The 18,785-nt window shown below is 51.6% G+C and overlaps 8 protein-coding genes across 8 annotated transcripts, besides 14 other annotated features; all 8 read right to left on the minus strand.

Annotated features, from left to right (window-relative positions):
- Nucleotides 1–742: 742 nt before the first annotated feature.
- On the minus strand, nucleotides 743–1,216 carry Tco025E_05849 (DoxX; the record flags this gene model as incomplete). The annotated part of the gene is made up of 1 exon (XM_029372739.1): nucleotides 743–1,216. One exon carries the CDS (start codon nucleotides 1,214–1,216, stop codon nucleotides 743–745), a length of 474 nt encoding a protein of 157 aa, XP_029227136.1.
- A 270-nt stretch (nucleotides 1,217–1,486) lies between these two features.
- Nucleotides 1,487–1,513: a sequence feature (G-rich).
- A 21-nt stretch (nucleotides 1,514–1,534) lies between these two features.
- On the minus strand, nucleotides 1,535–2,260 carry Tco025E_05850 (NAD-dependent deacetylase; the record flags this gene model as incomplete). The annotated part of the gene is made up of 1 exon (XM_029372740.1): nucleotides 1,535–2,260. The coding sequence occupies one exon, from the start codon at nucleotides 2,258–2,260 to the stop codon at nucleotides 1,535–1,537; it is 726 nt and encodes a 241-aa protein (XP_029227137.1).
- A 65-nt stretch (nucleotides 2,261–2,325) lies between these two features.
- Nucleotides 2,326–2,364: a microsatellite.
- Nucleotides 2,365–2,446: 82 nt separating this feature from the next.
- On the minus strand, nucleotides 2,447–4,198 carry Tco025E_05851 (uncharacterized protein; the record flags this gene model as incomplete). The annotated part of the gene is made up of 1 exon (XM_029372741.1): nucleotides 2,447–4,198. The coding sequence occupies one exon, from the start codon at nucleotides 4,196–4,198 to the stop codon at nucleotides 2,447–2,449; it is 1,752 nt and encodes a 583-aa protein (XP_029227138.1).
- A 1,494-nt stretch (nucleotides 4,199–5,692) lies between these two features.
- Nucleotides 5,693–5,722: a microsatellite.
- A 131-nt stretch (nucleotides 5,723–5,853) lies between these two features.
- Nucleotides 5,854–5,874: a microsatellite.
- An 80-nt stretch (nucleotides 5,875–5,954) lies between these two features.
- Nucleotides 5,955–6,012: a microsatellite.
- Nucleotides 6,013–6,034: 22 nt separating this feature from the next.
- On the minus strand, nucleotides 6,035–9,163 carry Tco025E_05852 (putative protein kinase; the record flags this gene model as incomplete). Its single annotated transcript, XM_029372742.1, has 1 exon — nucleotides 6,035–9,163. One exon carries the CDS (start codon nucleotides 9,161–9,163, stop codon nucleotides 6,035–6,037), a length of 3,129 nt encoding a protein of 1,042 aa, XP_029227139.1.
- A 31-nt stretch (nucleotides 9,164–9,194) lies between these two features.
- Nucleotides 9,195–9,215: a microsatellite.
- A 514-nt stretch (nucleotides 9,216–9,729) lies between these two features.
- Nucleotides 9,730–9,747: a microsatellite.
- Nucleotides 9,748–9,804: 57 nt separating this feature from the next.
- On the minus strand, nucleotides 9,805–11,127 carry Tco025E_05853 (uncharacterized protein; the record flags this gene model as incomplete). The annotated part of the gene is made up of 1 exon (XM_029372743.1): nucleotides 9,805–11,127. One exon carries the CDS (start codon nucleotides 11,125–11,127, stop codon nucleotides 9,805–9,807), a length of 1,323 nt encoding a protein of 440 aa, XP_029227140.1.
- A 69-nt stretch (nucleotides 11,128–11,196) lies between these two features.
- Nucleotides 11,197–11,223: a sequence feature (GA-rich).
- Nucleotides 11,224–11,353: 130 nt separating this feature from the next.
- Nucleotides 11,354–11,433: a microsatellite.
- Nucleotides 11,434–11,468: 35 nt separating this feature from the next.
- Nucleotides 11,469–12,542, minus strand: Tco025E_05854 (alpha-1,2-mannosyltransferase; the record flags this gene model as incomplete). Its single annotated transcript, XM_029372744.1, has 1 exon — nucleotides 11,469–12,542. One exon carries the CDS (start codon nucleotides 12,540–12,542, stop codon nucleotides 11,469–11,471), a length of 1,074 nt encoding a protein of 357 aa, XP_029227141.1.
- A 121-nt stretch (nucleotides 12,543–12,663) lies between these two features.
- Nucleotides 12,664–12,693: a microsatellite.
- A 122-nt stretch (nucleotides 12,694–12,815) lies between these two features.
- Nucleotides 12,816–12,851: a sequence feature (A-rich).
- An 85-nt stretch (nucleotides 12,852–12,936) lies between these two features.
- Nucleotides 12,937–14,283, minus strand: Tco025E_05855 (putative 8-oxoguanine DNA glycosylase; the record flags this gene model as incomplete). The annotated part of the gene is made up of 1 exon (XM_029372745.1): nucleotides 12,937–14,283. The coding sequence occupies one exon, from the start codon at nucleotides 14,281–14,283 to the stop codon at nucleotides 12,937–12,939; it is 1,347 nt and encodes a 448-aa protein (XP_029227142.1).
- A 199-nt stretch (nucleotides 14,284–14,482) lies between these two features.
- Tco025E_05856 (uncharacterized protein) lies at nucleotides 14,483–18,376 on the minus strand (the record flags this gene model as incomplete). The annotated part of the gene is made up of 1 exon (XM_029372746.1): nucleotides 14,483–18,376. The coding sequence occupies one exon, from the start codon at nucleotides 18,374–18,376 to the stop codon at nucleotides 14,483–14,485; it is 3,894 nt and encodes a 1,297-aa protein (XP_029227143.1).
- A 47-nt stretch (nucleotides 18,377–18,423) lies between these two features.
- Nucleotides 18,424–18,453: a microsatellite.
- Nucleotide 18,454: 1 nt separating this feature from the next.
- Nucleotides 18,455–18,489: a sequence feature (A-rich).
- A 269-nt stretch (nucleotides 18,490–18,758) lies between these two features.
- Nucleotides 18,759–18,785: a microsatellite.

Here is an 18,785-nt window from a genome sequence, read left to right on the forward strand (position 1 = left end):
AAAAAACAATCGCTCCTCTGCACCTTCCTCACATGCCTAAGGCCCATATGCTTCAATTATATATTTTTTCCTCCTCATCGTTTCTCTTTATACTCCCTCTGCCTTTGTATTTCTATTGGATTCCGCATGTTCCCTTCATTTAGTTTTTTTTTTTCAGTTTCTCCTTGAGGCCTATTCGTCTTCTCTTATTCCGCACTTTTTCTTTTATCCTGCGTCCCTCTTGTTTTTCTACCTTCTCTTCCGCGGTGGTGTTGACGTTATCTGCCCCGCGCGGCCTTTTTTTTCCCCCTCCCTCTTCTCCGCACAGGGAGAGGGCGGAGAAACCCTCCCGTCAACAACACCGGCCTGCCCGCATCCTTCTGCCCTGGCTTCAAATGCCTCCTCCTCCGCCCCGCACACACGCACACTCTCTCCTTCCACGCCACAATTCCTCCCCTTCCTCCTCCGGCCCTTGTCGGTGGTCCGCAACGTTCGCCACCGCAGCGCGAAAGGGACTCTCGCGGCGCAGCCCGAAAAATGCACCAGCAACCCCCGTGCCGCGTGGAACGTGTAACGCACCCCACGGAATCGAAGGGAGCAGAAACACTTGCGAAATACAAATGGCGTGGAGTAAAAGTTGAAGAGAAAGCAAGCAAAGACACAAGAACGAGAGAAATCGAAGCAAAAAAAAATAATAATAAAAAGAGGGATCTCTCCACCTCCTCTGTGCAAACGACGGGAGAAGCAGAAACCGCAACAGTCACTAGCGCTTCTTCTTCTCTATTTCTGCCTCCTTGTACGCCTTGGAGTAGCGATGCGAGCGCTGTCCGCTGCCCGCAACGAAGAGCAGGGCACCAACGATGGACAAGTTCTTCATCAGTTGAAAGAGGTCATTGTTGCTGATCCTCATTGGGTCGTCAATATTCACGTGAAAGGCAACCGTAAGAAGAAGGGTGCTCATTGCCAACAAGAGGGCAAAGAAGCACCGGCCCACCCCCAGCAAAATGAAGAGAGAGAAGGCAAGGAAAAGAGCACCAGACGCCTGAATAAAAAGCGCGTAGTCGGAGGCGCTAAGTCGGTACTCAACGCCGGTCATTTTCAACATTCTGGGAAACTGACTCTTCGCCAGCAACGCGGCACTTACCGAGGGATTGGAGATATGTTGAAAGCCTGTTGCAATAAAGATAAGGAGAATTAGGATCAGCCCAAGGTAACGGATCGCGGAGCGGAGAGCCATCGGAGCGTCGTTGAAAGAATATATTGCCAGGAGTTCAGTGAGTATCTTTTCCTTTCGGCCGACTTATTATATTCTCCTCAGGGGATGCTTGGCTTGGTTTGCTTCTTCGCGTGAACTGTCTATTGCTTTACCTATTCCCCCGAGCCGTGGCAGCGCCGAGGTAAAATGAAAGAAAGACAGATAAAGAGTGTGTGTGCAGGTGGGGAGTGAATGAAACGGGGAATGACGGTGACCAGGAGGGAGGCGCAGAAGCGCGTCGGTGGAGACAGCAGGGGAGCGGGGAGGGGGGAGGGGAGGTACAACATTACGGAGAGAATCCTACGCGCCTGTCTGAAGCATCCTCTCCACCCACTCCGGGACAATCACGGAGGCCTTGCCATATATCGATTCATCAAAATCACTGACGTTCTCTCCCGGAGCTAAATTCAACTCCAGCGTCTTTGCCCCGTTCTCTCTCGCTTGCAACACAAAGCCCGCAGCGGGGTACACGTTACCGGATGTTCCAATGGCGACGAAGAGGTCAGTAGCTTTCATCAGTGTGTTTATTTCATCCAGATGCAACGGCGTTTCACCGAACCAGACAATGTGCGGTCGCAACGTCTCCACCGCATTGCAGCAGCTGCATCGGGTCGTTCCGTGCACCACATCCTGCGTCCAATCAAAGACCTCCCCAGTAGCTACGCAACTCACCTTGAGTAATTCCCCGTGCATATGCAGCACCGACGTGGATCCTGCACGCTCATGGAGGTTATCAACGTTCTGCGTAACTATCACTACGCGCCCTCCACGGTGCTCTCGTTGAAGTCTGGCAAGGGCCATATGTGCTGGATTAGGTGTCACCGCAGGTGAGAGAAGTGCCCTCCGTCGTTCGTTATAGAACCTTTGCACAAGCAGCGGATTACGCATAAAGGCATAGGGGCACGCAACCTCCTCGACACGGTGCTTTTCCCATAGACCGTCCTTGTCACGAAAAGTCGCTAGCCCGGACTCTGCCGAGACGCCAGCGCCCGTTAAAATCGTGATCCACTGACACCGCGACTTCATATCACTCCAACCCCCAAAAAAAGAACAAAAAACCAAGACTCAAAATAAAAACACTAGAAATGTAAAATAATAGTAATAATAATAACAATAATAGTAATAATAATGATTACAATAATTAAAAAAAACATCCACCACAGAGAGTGAGAGCAGGCAAGGGAAGCAGGAAGTGTGAGCACTTTCAAGCGCCTACAGGGATTCCAGGAACATATACCCAACAAACGTATCCAACTCTTCTCCCGTTAGCTCGGTCATAGTGGAGACGCTCCTTCTCTCCATCCCCCCAACAGAAGGCAATATTACCCGCAGATGAGGCGGTGGTGAGAGTTGGCCGCGCCGCATCTTGACAAGAAGCTCACGATGATTATCATAGCTTTCTCGCAGCTTTTGTTCCAGCGATTTAATGTGCAGACGCAGGTCTTTGCAATTGACACACTCATGAAACGTTTGAAGCAAATGTAATGGTACAGTGTTATTTAAAGAGGAACCATCCACTCCAAGCGCAGCGGCAAGAGAAAGAAATTGCTCCTGCTTGGCATAGTAGGAGGCCTCGTTATCAAATTGCTTCTCTTCATTGGCAACAGCCATACTGTAAACATGCTGAAGAGCCGCCTTAGCCTCCGTCAGTTGCGCCTCTAGGAAGCGACACTTCTGACAGCTGCTGGTTTCCAACACGATGGAAGAAGTTGGCGGTGTGTACTCACCTGGATCCGTAACCCAGTTCTGTCTCCACTGAGTTGCCGCCGTATGAGCCACATTACGAGCCCCGCCCAAAAGCGGTCTTCCTACACCGTAGAGCCGACGCGTCGCTGCAGGGAAACAGCCAACACCACAGTTTGTTAGCTGTGCTTGCGTCATGGTTCCCCGTTCTGTGCGGCTCAAGCGCGACTTCACAAGCCCCATTTTCTCTGCCGCAGTCAATTCCCCGGTGTCAACCGCCACATCATGGAGCTCGGGGCAGGATCTAGAAGGGATTGGAGGGAAACACGCAGACAGGCCATATTCTGCAGCCCAATCACGCAACCTCGTCTTCGTCCTGCGGCGTCGACTCTCCGCGTCTTCACCACCACCAGCAGACTCCACCGAGACAACACTACTGGAGGAGGGAGAGGCCAATTCGTCCAGGTCATCAGGAGAAAGATCTGTCACCGCATACTCCTTGATGAGAGATGCGTAGTGTTGAACAAACATACTACGGAGCATGTTTCCCACATCCGTGCCATTGTTGTGCGATGCAAAATACTTCCTCACGCTACTGTCCGGCTCATGAAACGCTAAAAAAGTGGCTAGCCTCTTGGCCAGAAAAGCGGTGCGCTGGTTACCCTCCTCCATAGCCTCGCACAAAAAGTCAGGGAAAAGGGTGGCAAGCACCTCAAAAAGGACTGTTTGTTCTATACTCAGCTCTTCCTCTTTTTCTAAGCTTCCCGCTGCACCCTCTTGCTCATCCTTCGGCCTCCACACACCCCAAGAATTTCGTCTTCGATCCTGCGTGTGCTTCGTCTGCGCATAGACGGCTGGCACAAAGTGACGGCCAAGACCAAAGAAGGATGAAAGAGCCACGGCCTGCTTCATAAAGCTGGAGTCAGAATGACAGGCAGCAGTAGCAGTAGCAGTAGCAGCCGCAACGCTGGCAGCCACCGACGGAGGAGGAGTCTCCTCTTCCTCCTTCGCTGCGTCGCCTGACGCGCGCGGTGCTTCTGCTAGTGAGTGACCGTACATGGCAAGCAATAGCGCCTCAAGTTCCTCTTCGCGCCCACAAAACTCAACGGCCAAAAACGGCACCAGATGCGTTTGTCCCGGACACCAACGCCTGCAGAATGTCTCAATTTTCACCTTAAGCTCCAGCGATTTTTTGCTCTGCGCTTCCATTTCCGCCCAGAATGCGGCAGAGTGTGGCCGCTGCGGTTCTCCCGCCGCATCCAGCCCGCCCCCACTGGGCATAACTAAGGGGAAAAATGGGGCTGCAACCCCGCCCCGTCCTTCTTTTTTTTGTTCTTCTCGCCTCAAGACTATCACGCCAACGTACGCGCGGCGGAGCAAGAGGAAAAAGCAACAAAACTAAAAAACAAATAAATGACAAGTGAGGAAAAAACGAAGGAAATGTCAAGGAAACAACAAAATAAGAACAATAAAAGACAGGCGGCCTGCATGCACAGAGCTCTCGTCACGCAAAGGGAATCAAGGAAAATCACTTCACGGCAGCCAGAAGGAACACTAAGAAACAGAGAGCCGGGCAACTCCTGTAATACAAACTTGTTGTTTGCATGTAGTTCCTTCCTTTTTCTTTTTTCAAAATTATTTATTGGATTGTTCTTTCCACACGATTCACCCACTCACTCGATTTCGTTGCTTCCCCCATGTAGAGATTTCTCTCAAGAGACTGTTCTTCATCCATTTGTGTCTTGTCTTTCTCGTTCGTCTCACTCGGCACTCCCTCGCGCCTCTGTCTCCTCCCCCCCCCTCTCTCATCTGGTCACCGCACACTCCCCCAACAAGAGCCCAAGCGAAAAGCAACAACGAAAAAGAAAAAAAGCAAAATGCCGCTGAAAGACACGCAGAGGATAGAAAGTTGTGCAGAACCCAGAAATGTCAAACACACACAGGAAGAAAGAGAAACATCAACGCAAACGACAGAAGCTGATCGATAGAAAAATTCACCCAAAAGTGGCGCACAGACAAAACAAAGCAAACAAGCTAAAAAAAAAAAACCAGACGCGTGCGTGGCACGGAGCAGGAATCCCCCTCCCGACACAACCCCCTCAGGTGGGGAAAACAAAACAAAAAAAAGAAGAGCAGCTTTCTTTTTCTCCCACTTCTCGTCCGCGCCACTGTTGAAGGCAAAGCACATTCATGGAGCAAGCAGAAGAAAAAAGACGACGACATTGAAACCACAAAATAACTGCGTTTGGCACAAGTCATATTCTCGTTTTGACTCCTTCCCCCCATTCCACTTCCCTAGAAGGGTAGAATGGGGTAATAGAGCCCCGTTACCAACGGTTTGTCTTTTTCCTGACACCACATGCCAACTGCGCCCAAGAAAGTCGTTGGTGTTCGCCAACACCAACGTCCAGAACAGTCGACAAGGATGAACATTTTTCCATATTTGTTTTACTTCTTTTCTTTTTTTTGAAAAGGGAGTGGGGAGTGGAGATTCATTTGATGGATTGGGCTCGGGAAAATTGAGAAGGCAAATTCGCGCCGCACGTCATAATAAAATAAATAAAAGAAACTGGTGAAAAATAGGTGATCATAGCCAACACCTATCTACATGTATACTATATAGGTTTGGTGTTGTTTCCTGAGTAGTGGTGCCAGTCTTCACGAGAAGCAAGGAAAAGACGCGAAGCTTCACCTAACCCACATCAGCCCAGAAACAAGCCACGAGGAGAGAACGAGTCAGAATAAATGCACAAAATTCAGAAACCATCAGACTCAATATATATACATATATATGTAAATGTATATTCCTTGTATTTATATGCATTTCAAGTTGCACAGCCCTCACTTCTCATTTTTGTTTAAGAAATCTCTGTGCGTTGTTATATGCAGGCGTGTGTCGTGTTGGTCTTTCCCCCCACCCCACCCCTCTCCCCAAGTTTTTTTCTTTCTTTCTTTCTCTTACCAAGGCAGCTGAGCTTCTGTATAAATAGCCACCCATACACATTTTTATATATTACCTTGGACGCTTAATTTGTCCATATACATGCATTTATATATGTATATAACTATATATAACATATAAATGTATGTATGTAGCCTTTCCTCTTCTTCGGCGCGTCAGTTGGAGTGAGCAAAGGCCGCAGATTCCAGCGAGCTCAAAGAGAGTCTGGTGAATGTGGGGGCGACCCGTGTCACTAGTTCGCCATGATCTGATGGGTACAGCGGAGACCCGGGGTTTGGGGAGTCGTGCCCGCGAATCGGGCTAAGCGAGATCGACCTCGTGGTCACCGCATTCTTCCCCTCCTCAACGTTGATTTCCTGCCGTAGAAATTTAACGATGTTCTTCATCGCTGGACGCCGATCCTCATCTTCCGACAACATCTCCTGAACGAGCAGCTTCTCCGCGGGGTACCTCTCCACAAACTCCTTTGGAAACACACCTTGGCGTGCCGCCCCCAGTGTGAGGTACCGCTCATGCTGCGTGGTAAACTCACAGTAAAACTCAAGCGCAATCAAACCCAGTGAGTAAATATCGCTTGCAGCGGTGGCAGCTTCCCCACGTTTCTGCTCAGGACTGCAGTAAAGTGGCGTACACGCAGGAAGTGAGTGCTCCTCTGCACTTGTACACGAGGCAGACGTAAACCCACCTGCGTCTTCGCACAGCATACACGAACGCGTACGATTTTTTTTCGAAAGACCAAAATCCCCAATTTTCATAATCCCAGAGTCGGACATAAAAATATTTCTCGGCTTGAGATCGCAGTGAACCACGCACTGTGAGTGCAAGTACTGCAGTCCCTCTGAAATTTGGAGAAGGTGCGTTAGATTGTCTACACGAGTAAAACTTTTTCGCCTAACAAAGTGGTCAGCCAGAGTGCCGCGCCCAAACCACTCCGTCTGAATAAATAAGACGGTATAACACGCGTCGCTAGATGTGGGCTCCGTCAGCTGCTTATCGTCAAGGGTGTCCACGGTGTCCGCAAAGAGGTTGTCCGTGGTGTCATCGCGACGAAGCAGACCAAATTTCTCGGCAAATTTCTGCGGCACACGCTCAATCCAGGCATTGAAAAAACGCACAACATTAACAGAATCAAAGCCACTGTGCAGCATAGCTTCCTGTATATAAATTTCATTGTCGTCTGGTATTCGAATCGCCTTGACCGCATATGAAACCCCAGTAAATTGATGCTTCACACGAAAAACACTTCCTTCCGCTCCAGATCCAATTTTTTCAGCCGTTTGAAACTGAAGCTCAAAAAGTTGCGGTGAAACATGCGAATTATGGGGAATAGGCGATGCACTACTTGGCCTGTCGCTCAGTGAAGCATCATCATCTCCCGAGTATTTCCACCAAGAATCCACATGATGCATTGATTTGGCTCTTATCATGCTTGACTTACTTGGTGGCAGCATCCCAGGATCTTGGAATAAGGTCAGGGAAGTGGAACTCAACGGGGCTTCAGGCGTGTGGGACCGTGTCAAGTTCCCAGGTGTGGCAGCCATGAGTCTCCCACTGGGTTGCAACGTGAAGCTGCGATGCAGAGGTTTGAGCTTCGACGAGCCTGGCCCGGAAGGGTTACCGATGCGATCCACAAAGGCGTCGGGCCCAACTCCTGTAGCATTCCACAGGTACCAACGGAAGCCCACAGACAATAAAGCTGAGACGCAGGAAATAAGGCCACAGAAGAAATTGAACAGTAGGAGCAGTGTATTCCCTGTATCGGCATGAGACAAGGGAAGCCAGCGTACAAGCGCCAGCTGCGACGAGGTTTTAGAATTGCTGTCATTGGGGGAATTATTTGGCACATTCCCAGCAGAGTCATCGCACCCATAAATCCAAGAGCACTGCTGATATGAATTTTGAAGCTCACGAAGTTCAGCCTCGTCGGCAACGATGTCAAACTCCCAGGTGGTGGGGAATCGATGCGTGTTTAAGGGATGCTTATCCCGGCGCGGTTCGCTGTTGACAGAAACTGGAAGATAGAACGGGTCTGCACCTTCCCGCTCCAACGGCTCAACTGCATCCGTGATACTGGTGATTGCCTCAACACGGTAAATAGGGAGAGACTGCACCCTACCAGTGTCTGCTTGCCAAACAAACGCAGACACGACAGTACTAAGTGGGCTCACAGCTGAAGACCAAAGAGCCGCATGCTTCAATTTGCTCCAAAGCACGTAGTTATTTTGGTCAGTCTCTCGGAACATCAGCTGTTCGGCAAGAATATCTTTACGAAACCCTTCATCCACAGCCGCTGGTCCCAGCCGTCCTGCACCTGCTCTGTCACCTTCTTTCGTGGAAGTCACATGGCCTTGGCCGCCACAGTCACCTCTTCGAAGCAGCCTTTGAAGCGCACGAGATACAAGCAGTGGATCATCGTCGGCCCAATCTTCATCAGAGACGTGTAAGGGAGACTTTTCAGAAAGTTTAAACTGAGCTATATTCATCTGCCAACTGTATTCGCCTGGACGTCGCACATGCACAGTAAAATCGTACCGCACAAGATGTAGGTAAGTGAGAAGAAAATTTGTCTCCGGCACTGGTTTACCGTCATCGCTATTCACATCCATAATATGCGCTGATGTGGTCACGAATATATCTGTATCTCCTACCTGTACGTGTTTCTTCTCAATTAGCGTGGAAAGATTCATGTAACAGCGAGGAAAGGGCAGCTTTGAAAGGGGAGTTTCACATCTGCCCTGTGCGCTGCTTCCAGCTTCCTCCTCGTCGGGCCTTGCGTCTGGGCGCGTTTCCGCTTCGCTGCCCTGGCTGACAAAACACTCAGCTGACGTCTGCCTTCTACAGTGGAATGGCGAAATGCAGCGCCTCGTAAACAGCAGTCCCCCCTCCAGTATAAAAGGAAGCGCAAGGGGATCTTCACGGATCATTCGCTCTCTCGGTTGCTGTTGAACCTCTACACGCAGCACGTCCCCGCCCGTGTCCACAGTCCACAATTTATTCCCATCGTCGAGCCCATACGATGAAATCTTGCCGTCTTTCTGCAACAACAGTAGCATGCTTGGGGGATGTGACCGGTATGTCGGCACCAATTCTTGTAGGTCCGGTCTGCCGGCAGAGGCGTCCGCGCCCGCCGTCTCCGTCTCCACGCTGCGCAGTAAATCCACATCCTGGGGGAGCACCTGGGCCGCAAATGCAGCCAGGGGCCTCGCGCCCCCACCATACAACGGCAAGCCAAGGGTCAGTAAGCAGAGGAGTAGGAGCCTAATGCAAAGGTGTGCATCCAACATTTAAGAAATGCCACGGAGGCGGCACACGCTTCAACAATAACAACAACAACAAAGTTTCCGCAGAGGGCGGGGAAGGTGATGAGGGATTTCACGGGTTTGCAGTCCGCCCAACCGCCCACGAGAACGACACGAATATTACGTCGTCCCAGTAACAAGAAGTAACGAACGCTGAATAAATATAAAAACACGACTAACTCGAAAGAAGCCCACGGCTACAAGTATGCCTGAATCTGGGCAGGGAATAGGGCGGTGCAATCCACTTGGGCCACTCCCACCCCCCCCACCCGCCCCCTTCGCTCACTTCTTCCGAGCAGGGCGAATATGTTTGCGTCGGGACCTCAAGATGACGAAAAAGACACTTGAAACCACTTTTTTTTCCCACTTACTTTGCAAGCTTTCAGTGTATGTGATAACAGAACTTTTCTCCTTCGCTAGTACGTGTGTGTGTGAACAATCGCAGAGGGGAGAGAAGCAGCACAGAGGAAGCCGATAACCACAGAAACAAAAACCAAAAACAAAAACAGAGTATAAGGCAATATATATATATCCATTATGATGCACGTGTGACAACAACAACAACAACACACCGGCTGTAAAAACTGAGAGCAGGAGGGAATCAAGAGAGAAAATGGGCAATTCTCTCATGTGCGGCGCGCTACCGTCGCCCATACACCAACACCACTCTCCTCTTCGCCCAGCAACAGCCGAAGCAAAGCGACACCCGCATCTCGTGCTTCTTCCTGCGCCGGCTGCAACACTGTCTGCTCCTGAAGTTCGCCTAGTGCCTTGGGCATGCGAATAATGGCATCCAACACACTCCGCTGAAAATCAACACGCATGGACTGAAGAGTGTTGAGTTCCTTCGCTTCCGCAAAGGAGAACCGCGGGGTCAGGATGTGTCGTGCCGGTGGCAACTGAATGGCTTCAGGAGTAACAAGCAGCTGCGAGCTCCACCAATCTTCAGGTAAAAAAACAAACTCCTCCGGTCCCAGAACTGTCTCTACACGACTACGCCTCACGGTGGTGCCAACCGTGGCGACACGTCTCTTTTCTCTATAGTAACTCAAAGCCGCGTCTTCGTCCAGGCCCTGCAAAGTCCGCACGGCAGCAGCGTCATAGTTATGCAACGAGGTTAATGCTTCAAGGTACAGTAGCGAGCCAAGCACCCGCGCAGCGTCACCCTCTTCATACGTTGAAAAGTCACTAATGACGTTCAACGCGTCTTCGCAGCGTCCCGAGAAGCGTTGACACGCCCGGGCAATAAACAGATCCATGTTTGCACTGTTCAAAATATCACTCTTGGCATTCCAAAGTCGCTCCACATCGCAATTGAAGTCGAAGGATCCCACGTAGCGTTCCATGATGGCGTTGGCATTCAAATCCCCCACCTGCCGCTTGAGAGACTCCAACTCGCGCAACTTTGTCTTGACAGACATGCTGTCCAGTAACCGCACCTCCGACTCCACGCGCTCCACCTGCTCGTCGATGGTTTCCTCCCCATCTGCGTCCTTCGCGTCTTGCGTGCTGCCCACGGACGCTTCCCCCGTGGCTTCGAGCCCTCGTCGCGCCGACGGTGTCCTTGTGCGAACATCTTCCTCTGTCCCTGCCTTGGCGGCAAAGCGCAAAACGTTCCCAATGCTGGAAGCGGCAGCCACACCAGGAGACGCCTCGACGCTTCGCGTCTCAAGCGTGCCCCTCCCTTGTGTGGGGTGCTCGCCAGGTCGAGCCGGCCCGGTCTTACCTCGCGCGGTCCTCGACCGACTCAACACGTCACAGACGGCGCGCAGGCGTCGCTGCTCCTCCAGCAGTTCGGCAAGGTGCCCTTCGAGGGCATCCAGCTGCTCCGCATCCGCGGCAATCCGAGACACGACGGAGCGAGTGTCATCCACGAGGCATTCAACAGCGTCGGCGTGAACAGCGGATGAAAGCGCGGCAAAGCGCAGCATCTCAAATGCCTCGCCCATCACACCTGGCGTCTCCCCCCCCCCCCTCTTCCCAGAGACCCGCCACAAGCCAAAGAGAGACCCACGCAGAAGAAAGGAAAAGCAAAAAAAAAAAAGCGAACGCGGCCGCGCATCGATTGCGCTGCAAAACTAAACACAGCAAATGGGAGGCAATGCCCAAACCCAGAATGAGGCATTCTCACACACTCTACTCAAGCCTGAGTCACAATACTCGCAGCTTAATAGCACCACAAGCGAAAAAGAGCAAAAACAACAACAAGACTAACAAAAACAACACGAACGGTAACAAGAAGGCCAAACAACGACGCATCAGAAATAATAATACTCACAAGAATAAGAGTCTATTTTTTCCCATGCATGTATCCGGCAAAACGTTGATCAAATTGGCACTTTTTCCAGCCCTCATGCTGCATCACCGTTTCCACGGCAAGTGTGTGGATCGGCGCATCACCCCAGCGATATCGCATGATACCACGTGGCTCCTCCGTGTCCAAGAAATGGAAGATGGAACTATACAGCGGATGGCGTTTCAATTTCATCGTGCCAAGTTCAAAATTGTTGTAATACATAACTCCTTCGTAGTCTTTTGTACTGGTATTTAAAGCGAACTCTGTTACCCCCGCTAACTCCGCGGAAGACAGGGTCACCTTGGCCCACCTCAGAAATGTTGGCCAAAGCTCCCACACAACACGTGGATTTTCACCACGAATGCGTCTATAGCCGTACACGCAGTGGTTGACTCGCATCAACTTAAATACGTCACAAGGAACATGTGACGTCAAGTACGAATCCGTGTCCAGCCTCCAGTAATACTCATAGGTGTCTAAGGAAGGCAGTCGCCACACAAGTCCGGCCCAAAAACGGCACATGATGCGATATCCACGCCCTTGGTATCTTCGCTGTGACGGCGTACGCATCCAGGCTGCAAGCTGCTCTTCCGTCACACCATCCGGCAACTCACGCCAGAACCTTCCCACGTCCTCAAAGCTCACCCAACGGGCCGACGGCAGCACGCCTCGTATGGCCGCTTGCCACTCCTCTGACATGTTTTCATGGAAAATGTGCACTGGATACGAGAAATGCGCAAGGAAGTGCGCCTCCAGCAGGGGAAGTGCCCTTGACAAAAAAAAGGGTTCTTTCTTCCCCGCAAGAAACAGTACAACTCCATTCACTGTAGAATCTGTGTCGCTGTTGTTGCGGAGGGCGGGTGTACACGTCACTACCACATTACGTGGCACCTGCGATGGTGGCGTCGCTGCAGCAGGAGAAACTCCCGCAGATGCCTTTGTCCTACCCTCGCCGTGACTCTCCGCAGATGAAAGGAACACCCGTGCCCCAAGGCAAACCACCTCTGCCAGACAAATCCACACCACTATGCATTTAAACCAGAGCCGTCTGCGCCTCATCGACCCCATGCATCTCCACACCCTATCGGGTTGTGTGGAAAAGAGAGAGAAACAAAAAAAAGGAAGCACGACCATTTACCCCCCCCCCACTCCCCGTAGACACACACACACACCACAGTGAAGGCTTGCAATATATACATATATGTTTATATGTATATATTCAGTGTGATATTTGTGGCTCCAACAATAATTCGCACACCATTGCATTAAGCAAATGTGAATGCATTGCGCGGCAAGAATGAACAACACACACAGACGCTCAAACTCCCTCAGAGAAAAGGCAAAACAAAAAGCAAATAAAATAAAAATAATTAAATATACTCATTTATATCGGTGGAAGAGAATCTTGCCACACTGTTCTCCAAACCACTCCAGAAGAGCATTGCAGGTTGGCGAGCAAAATTCATGCCTCTCGTTTCCATTTTCTCATGCGTGCGTAGAAAAGAATACTGTGGGCCCAGCCGCAGTAGTCACCAAAGAGTTCCTGAAACCCCAACTGAATGGCATCATGATGCTTAGACAAAAGCGCCGGCATCTTCATGCCGCGCTCTTTCCCTCTCCTATACCAATCTGCCAACACCATTTCCCAACCTAATCCTTTCACTGATGACCCTTGCGATGAGGCTTCCCCTGAAGAATCTCGTTTTCGGCCCTGGCCAATTCCGTCAACAGTGCACTTTGCACCACACAATGCCGTCTCAATCAGGTACTCTGTCGCAACCTGGGCCATGTGTGTATCAACGGGCACAATCTCGTGATGACCCCCAGCAAAAAGGAGGACACAATCCGCAACTTTGCGACCCACGCCAGGAAGTGACAAGAGTTTTTCCCGCCGCTCACACAAACTGAGGTGCGCGTCCAAAAACTCGTCATACCACTTGTAAGACTGCATGCCAAAGGAAGAGCTCGTTCCGTCCTCCCCTCTTTTTTGCTCGCTTACACCACTGGCCTTAATAATGGAAGCGCACTTAATAATGTACTTACTACGGTACCCAAACCCCAGTGCACGCAAGTCGTCCTCAGAACTGCGGACTAACTGATCCATGCTAGGCATAGCGTGTAAAGCTATCCAACCTCCGTCTCCTGCAGCAGCCTTCTTGGCAGTTTGCTTACGCTTCGTAGGGACATGCTTCAGAGAGCTCACGTTTCTAACTTTACCCGTTACAGGGTTGTACTCACACAAGCGATTTCCGTAGGAGGTGGCCAGCTTCTCCACAAGCCCTGTGATGCGCTGCACGTTATTATTCTGTGAGCACAGAAACGCCAGCAGCGTCTCATGAAGGTCCTGCCGCAAATGACGAATGCTGACGGGAAGTTCTTCGGCCCCGTTCAAAGTGAGGTAACGCACCAGGGGATGGTCGCGCCTCGGATTATCCAATGTCCAGCGTCGCCACAACTGTTGCAGGTCCACATCTAACGCCAAGTAATAAGACAAAAAACGGGCTTCTGCTGACACCTCCAATGCAGTATTCAGCTCACGATGAAGACAGCGAAACCAAAGAACATCCTCATGGGAGTCTGAAGAGGAAGAAAAAGAGGAACGCATCCGTTGCTTTGCCTCGCACATTTGCGAAGCTGTTGGGAACTCGGGTGGATGAGGGGCGTCAGAGAGCTCGTACGCGCCGCGTTCCACCACACCGACCCAAGTGCCTCGCGGTGTGCGACGCCAGCGGAAGCACTGCCCTCCGCAGAGCGTCATTGGCAAATGCACCGCTGCCGTGGAGGGCAGCGCGTGCCAGGGGTGCGCCATGGCCTGTAAAAAAAAAAAAACAGTAGTTAATGGAAAAAAGAAAATGAACAAAAGAGGGAAAAATTAAACAGAAAAGAGGGATAGACTTATTTGACAGAAGAAAAAACAAAAAAAAAGGAACGGAAACAAAGAGGAGGGGGAAAAGAAAAAGGAAAAAAAACAAGAGCGCCTCTTCACGATTTATATGAAGTTCAGTCATTTAGTTCGTTTGCAAAACCCCGCAAACCTGTTCCGCAAGGACGCGGGTTTTGGCATCAGGATGCATCAGCGCCACCGACGCCAAGACGGCAAGGGCTTCTCCTAGCGGTGCCTCATCCTTGTGAGACTCCGCCATGAAAACATCGGGTGCCGCACCCAAGAGCGCCGAGAGCAACTTCACACCCTCTGACTGCAACTGTGGAAGTTCAGTGTACCTAGCACTACCCACCGCAAAGGTAAGCAGCGCGTTTCGATCGGTGGCAGGAAGAAGCATCAATGCGCTCTTCGAGGGGAGCGTGTGCCCTTTTGCGACCCCGTTGTCAGGGAACTTTGGAGGCGCACCAGTGGTGGCCATTACAGCCAGAAAAAGTACATGACAACTTTCAACAGCCACCTGCGCAATATCCTTCCTAGCAAGACGCAGAACTACGCTGCAAGAGGCGTTGGCGAGTTCAATTAACTGCGGCATATACTGCTTAAAATACGGGCTAAGCATCGTCCTCCCTGAGGGATGTGTTCGCAGCAGACTGAGGGCACGCTGATGAATGTGCATGGCGAACTCAAAACGCCCAAGGAGGTGAGGGGAGAGATCCCAGTCCGTGGAGGGGCCACCTGTGACGTTGTGCGTTTCCCTCAAACATGTCAACCGCTCTCGACACTGCGTTGCCAGCTGAGTCAGTGGAAGCGCAACAAACGGTACCACGGCATCGTTAAATACCGGGCGATTCAACGCAACGACCAGAAAAATGGCCAAACACTCCATCGCCGCCCGGCTTACGCGCTGACAATCCGCAGCGCAAGCGCCATCGCAGACTCCCGCGTCATCCTCGCTCAAAAGCCACGGCACCACTATTTCCTCGGCCCAGCGCCCAACCATATGGGCACCAACCACCAACTCAGCTAATTCAACTTCTTCAGCCTCCTCCGTTTCTAGGCGGACGACTGCCTCTGTCGCCTTTTCTTGCTCCGGTTCAGGCGTATTCGCCACTACGTTCGACCTCGTGTCTTTCGAGTGAAATGATGCCCGGTTCTGAGAGAGGAGGAAACCCATGCAAAAAAAGCCAACACGGTACAAAAAACGCGCCTCGTCACGAGCATCAGATGACAAAAACCCCTGCTTCTTGAACCCGGACTCGAGGTCGCGTAGCCGCTCCAGCAGGACAGAGGCGTTGTATTTGCACAACACTTCTAGTAGTAGGCGCTGGGCATCCAGTGGTAGCTTTTCGCGGGACGTTGCAGTGAGAATCACGCTCCACAGAAATTGCCACAGCTCCGCAACAGGGGGGAGCATCTCCTTCAGCGTGGTGAATGCGGCAAAACTCCGCCTCGGGCAGCCGCGAAGAAACAGCAGTGGTGCTATTATTCGGTAACCTGCCGTGTCAGAATCAGCTGACGCTGAGGCATTGGTGGTGGTTTCCAGCCATATCCTTGACTGGCTTGCGTCCTCTTCCTCCGTCGGTTTCATGATATGAAGGCAAGTTAACGAGAGTGCAAGTAAACCGTCCCTTCTCGAACCGCATACAGAAGCTATTTGGGTCATGACATGAATTACAAGCTCTTGCTCCAAAGGAGCACTCGCCTCCATCGCACGCTGAAACAATGGCAGAACACACGCCTCCGTCCACGCTGTTACACCCTCGGCCCAATGGCGTGCCAAGAACGCCACCACCCGCACAAGTCTTTCCTTGACAGTTCCCTCTTCCGCTGGGGATGGGCCGTTTTCATGTTGACTTGCAGCGGTGTCCTGTAATGTGCCAGAGTGCAATGTTGCAAACGCCACAATATCAGCTGGTGTGGAGGGGGCAGCACGGATCGGTGGCACACTTTCCCCCAACAACGCCAACGACTCTTGTATCAATAGCAGCACAATACTTTTGTCGCCGCTGCGGGCTTCAACAACGGAGCGCAAAGCCTGCTGCGCGGCCGATTGTCGTTTAACAGCTCTGTCGCGCTGTGTTGCCAGCCTCAACAAGGAACGACACACATCCTCTGGCCACACCTTGGCGAATAGCTTCGAAGTTTGTAGTCGAATCTGCAATTCCTCGTCCTGAATCCGTAAGAGAAGTTCCTCCGAGAGAAGTCGCCATACCGGCCGCATTTGCTCTGACGTAAAGGCATCTCCGTAAAGAGAGTCCTCGGAGGCCTGCGGAAGGGCGGCGAGGACATCTAGAACATTTCGCCGAGTCTTGACGTCGCCATGCTGCAACAAACGGAAAAGTGAGGGCAAAATTGAATGCGGCCGTTCAACGGCCGCGCGAATCAATAGACCAGTGACACACTGCGACGCCCCATCACGGCCATCCGATAGAAGTTCCAAAAGTTGATCGGGGGAATCGGCAATGACGCGAAAGGAGGAACTGTTGGATGAGCTATATACTATTAACCGTGACAGTAGTGCGCTTAACTTTTGCACATTTTCGTCTCGATAACGAAGTCCCCGCTGAATAATCGCATTATGAATTTGTTGGGTTGTGTTCAAATCCGCAAGCCAGAGTGATGCCTGCATCGATGGAGCAGGGGCCGCCGCTACGGCGGCAAGTGCCCCTGAAAGAAGCATTGTGGTGGCGAAAAATACGTCACTTTCCTTTTCCTCTCCCTCCACAGATGGCACGGACGACAGAAAAGAAGCAATAAGCGCCACTATCTGTGCGTCTGTGTGTTGCACCTCCACGTCACCGACACCGCTGTGGATGTACGTCCACACACTTGATAGGCTCCGGCAGATAAAAAAAAGTCGTAGGGTGTTTGTCCACATTATTTCACTGCTGGCATGATAGTCCTTTGAATTTTGCCCAAATTGCCACTCAGCAGATCGCCGCGAGCACTCAAATGTTTCTTGCCTATAAATCAGCTGGGTGAATGCATCTTCCAGGGCGCGTTTAACCAAAGCAATCGCCTCACCAACGGCCTGAGACTCCTTCGGGAGCTCCACAGTGTCTACAGAGCTTCCGTACCAAATAACTTCCTTCTGAATCCAGTCTAGCGCCCGGAGCAATGCCCTCCGCAAAATGGAGGCCACAGCCCAGATGCGTGAGGGGACCTCACGATCCAACACCATACAGCGGCTAGGCGTTGTCTGTCTATCATCATTCTCATGCACCTCCAAGACATCCAGCGCGATGTCATGAAATAAGTGTAGCAGTGCATTGTTCGCCTCGACCGTCAGACGGGAAGGTGCGTGCAACACGCCGCGTACCGCCTCCGATGTTGCGTCCTCGGTGAAAGAGATTGTAGAAGGCAGTTGCGTCAGAGAGATGTCATCCTTCGTGTCTGCCATCGTTGCCACGCAGGGCACCACGTCATCGAGCAATCGCTGTGCAAATTCCACAAAATGACTGTAAAGTCGCTTGCCCTTGACACAGCCGTGCGACACAGCGCGAACGGTGCCAGAAAGGATGAGCAAGTAGCCCAATGCTAGACGACGGTGAATACCCATCTCTTTGTGCAGGAATGAACCTTGAACACACGGAGAACAAAGAGCCTCGACCCACGCTGCTGTGCAAGTTGGGCGCTCATTTCCCTCACCAAATGCTGTAGCCTCGTCGCACAACAACCGAGTGGAGACGTACACCAGCGTTTGCAGACTCGCCTGTGAAGCCAACGCGCATGCGCACATGCGGCACAGCACTGCTACGCCTCCAGTTACACTCGTAGCTGTTGCGGTTGCGCGTGTCAGGCCTGGCGACGAGGGGGCGGGCGGTGTCTTGTTCCGCGTAGAAGGGCCTTGTGAGGGGTGCGGCGTAGCGACGGGGAGAGACGCCCGGTTGACGGCGTACGCCAGGCTGCGGAGGGCCTGAGAGAGATGGTAATCGTGTAACTGTTCGTCACTGCAGACCGCGGCGCGCAACAATCGTTGCAGCGCCGTCTCATACGGCTGCGCATCCAGTGGCTGCATGGGGCAGCACGGGGGGGGGGGGGGATGCAACTATGGGCAGACTTCAAAGCACCAAGAAGCACAGCAGCAGCAGCGGCGAAAAAGAAAAACAAAAGAAAATAAAGAAAAGAAAATATATCGCCCCTGCACAGCAGAAACAAAAGAAAAAAGCACACATCAGCAAAGAGAGACACATAAATGGATATTTTTTGAAGGCGTTGGCGATCAGGTGAGCCGCAACTATGAAGGACGTTCATAAATATTGGCACGTACAGGCGCCGGCGTCCCCGCCTCTTGCCACACGTCTCATATATATTCACCGCTGCTTCGCACCCGCGCACATACACATAGTGTACTCCCCGTCATCATTGGAGTCGTGGATAGCAGACTGCAGACTCCTTCCAGAGAGAGAGAGAGAGAGAGAGAGAGA

The sequence above is a fragment of the Trypanosoma conorhini genome, assembly GCF_003719485.1.
Source record: "Trypanosoma conorhini strain 025E chromosome Unknown Tco_14.4_contig_00362, whole genome shotgun sequence".
Lineage (NCBI taxonomy): Eukaryota > Euglenozoa > Kinetoplastea > Trypanosomatida > Trypanosomatidae > Trypanosoma > Trypanosoma conorhini.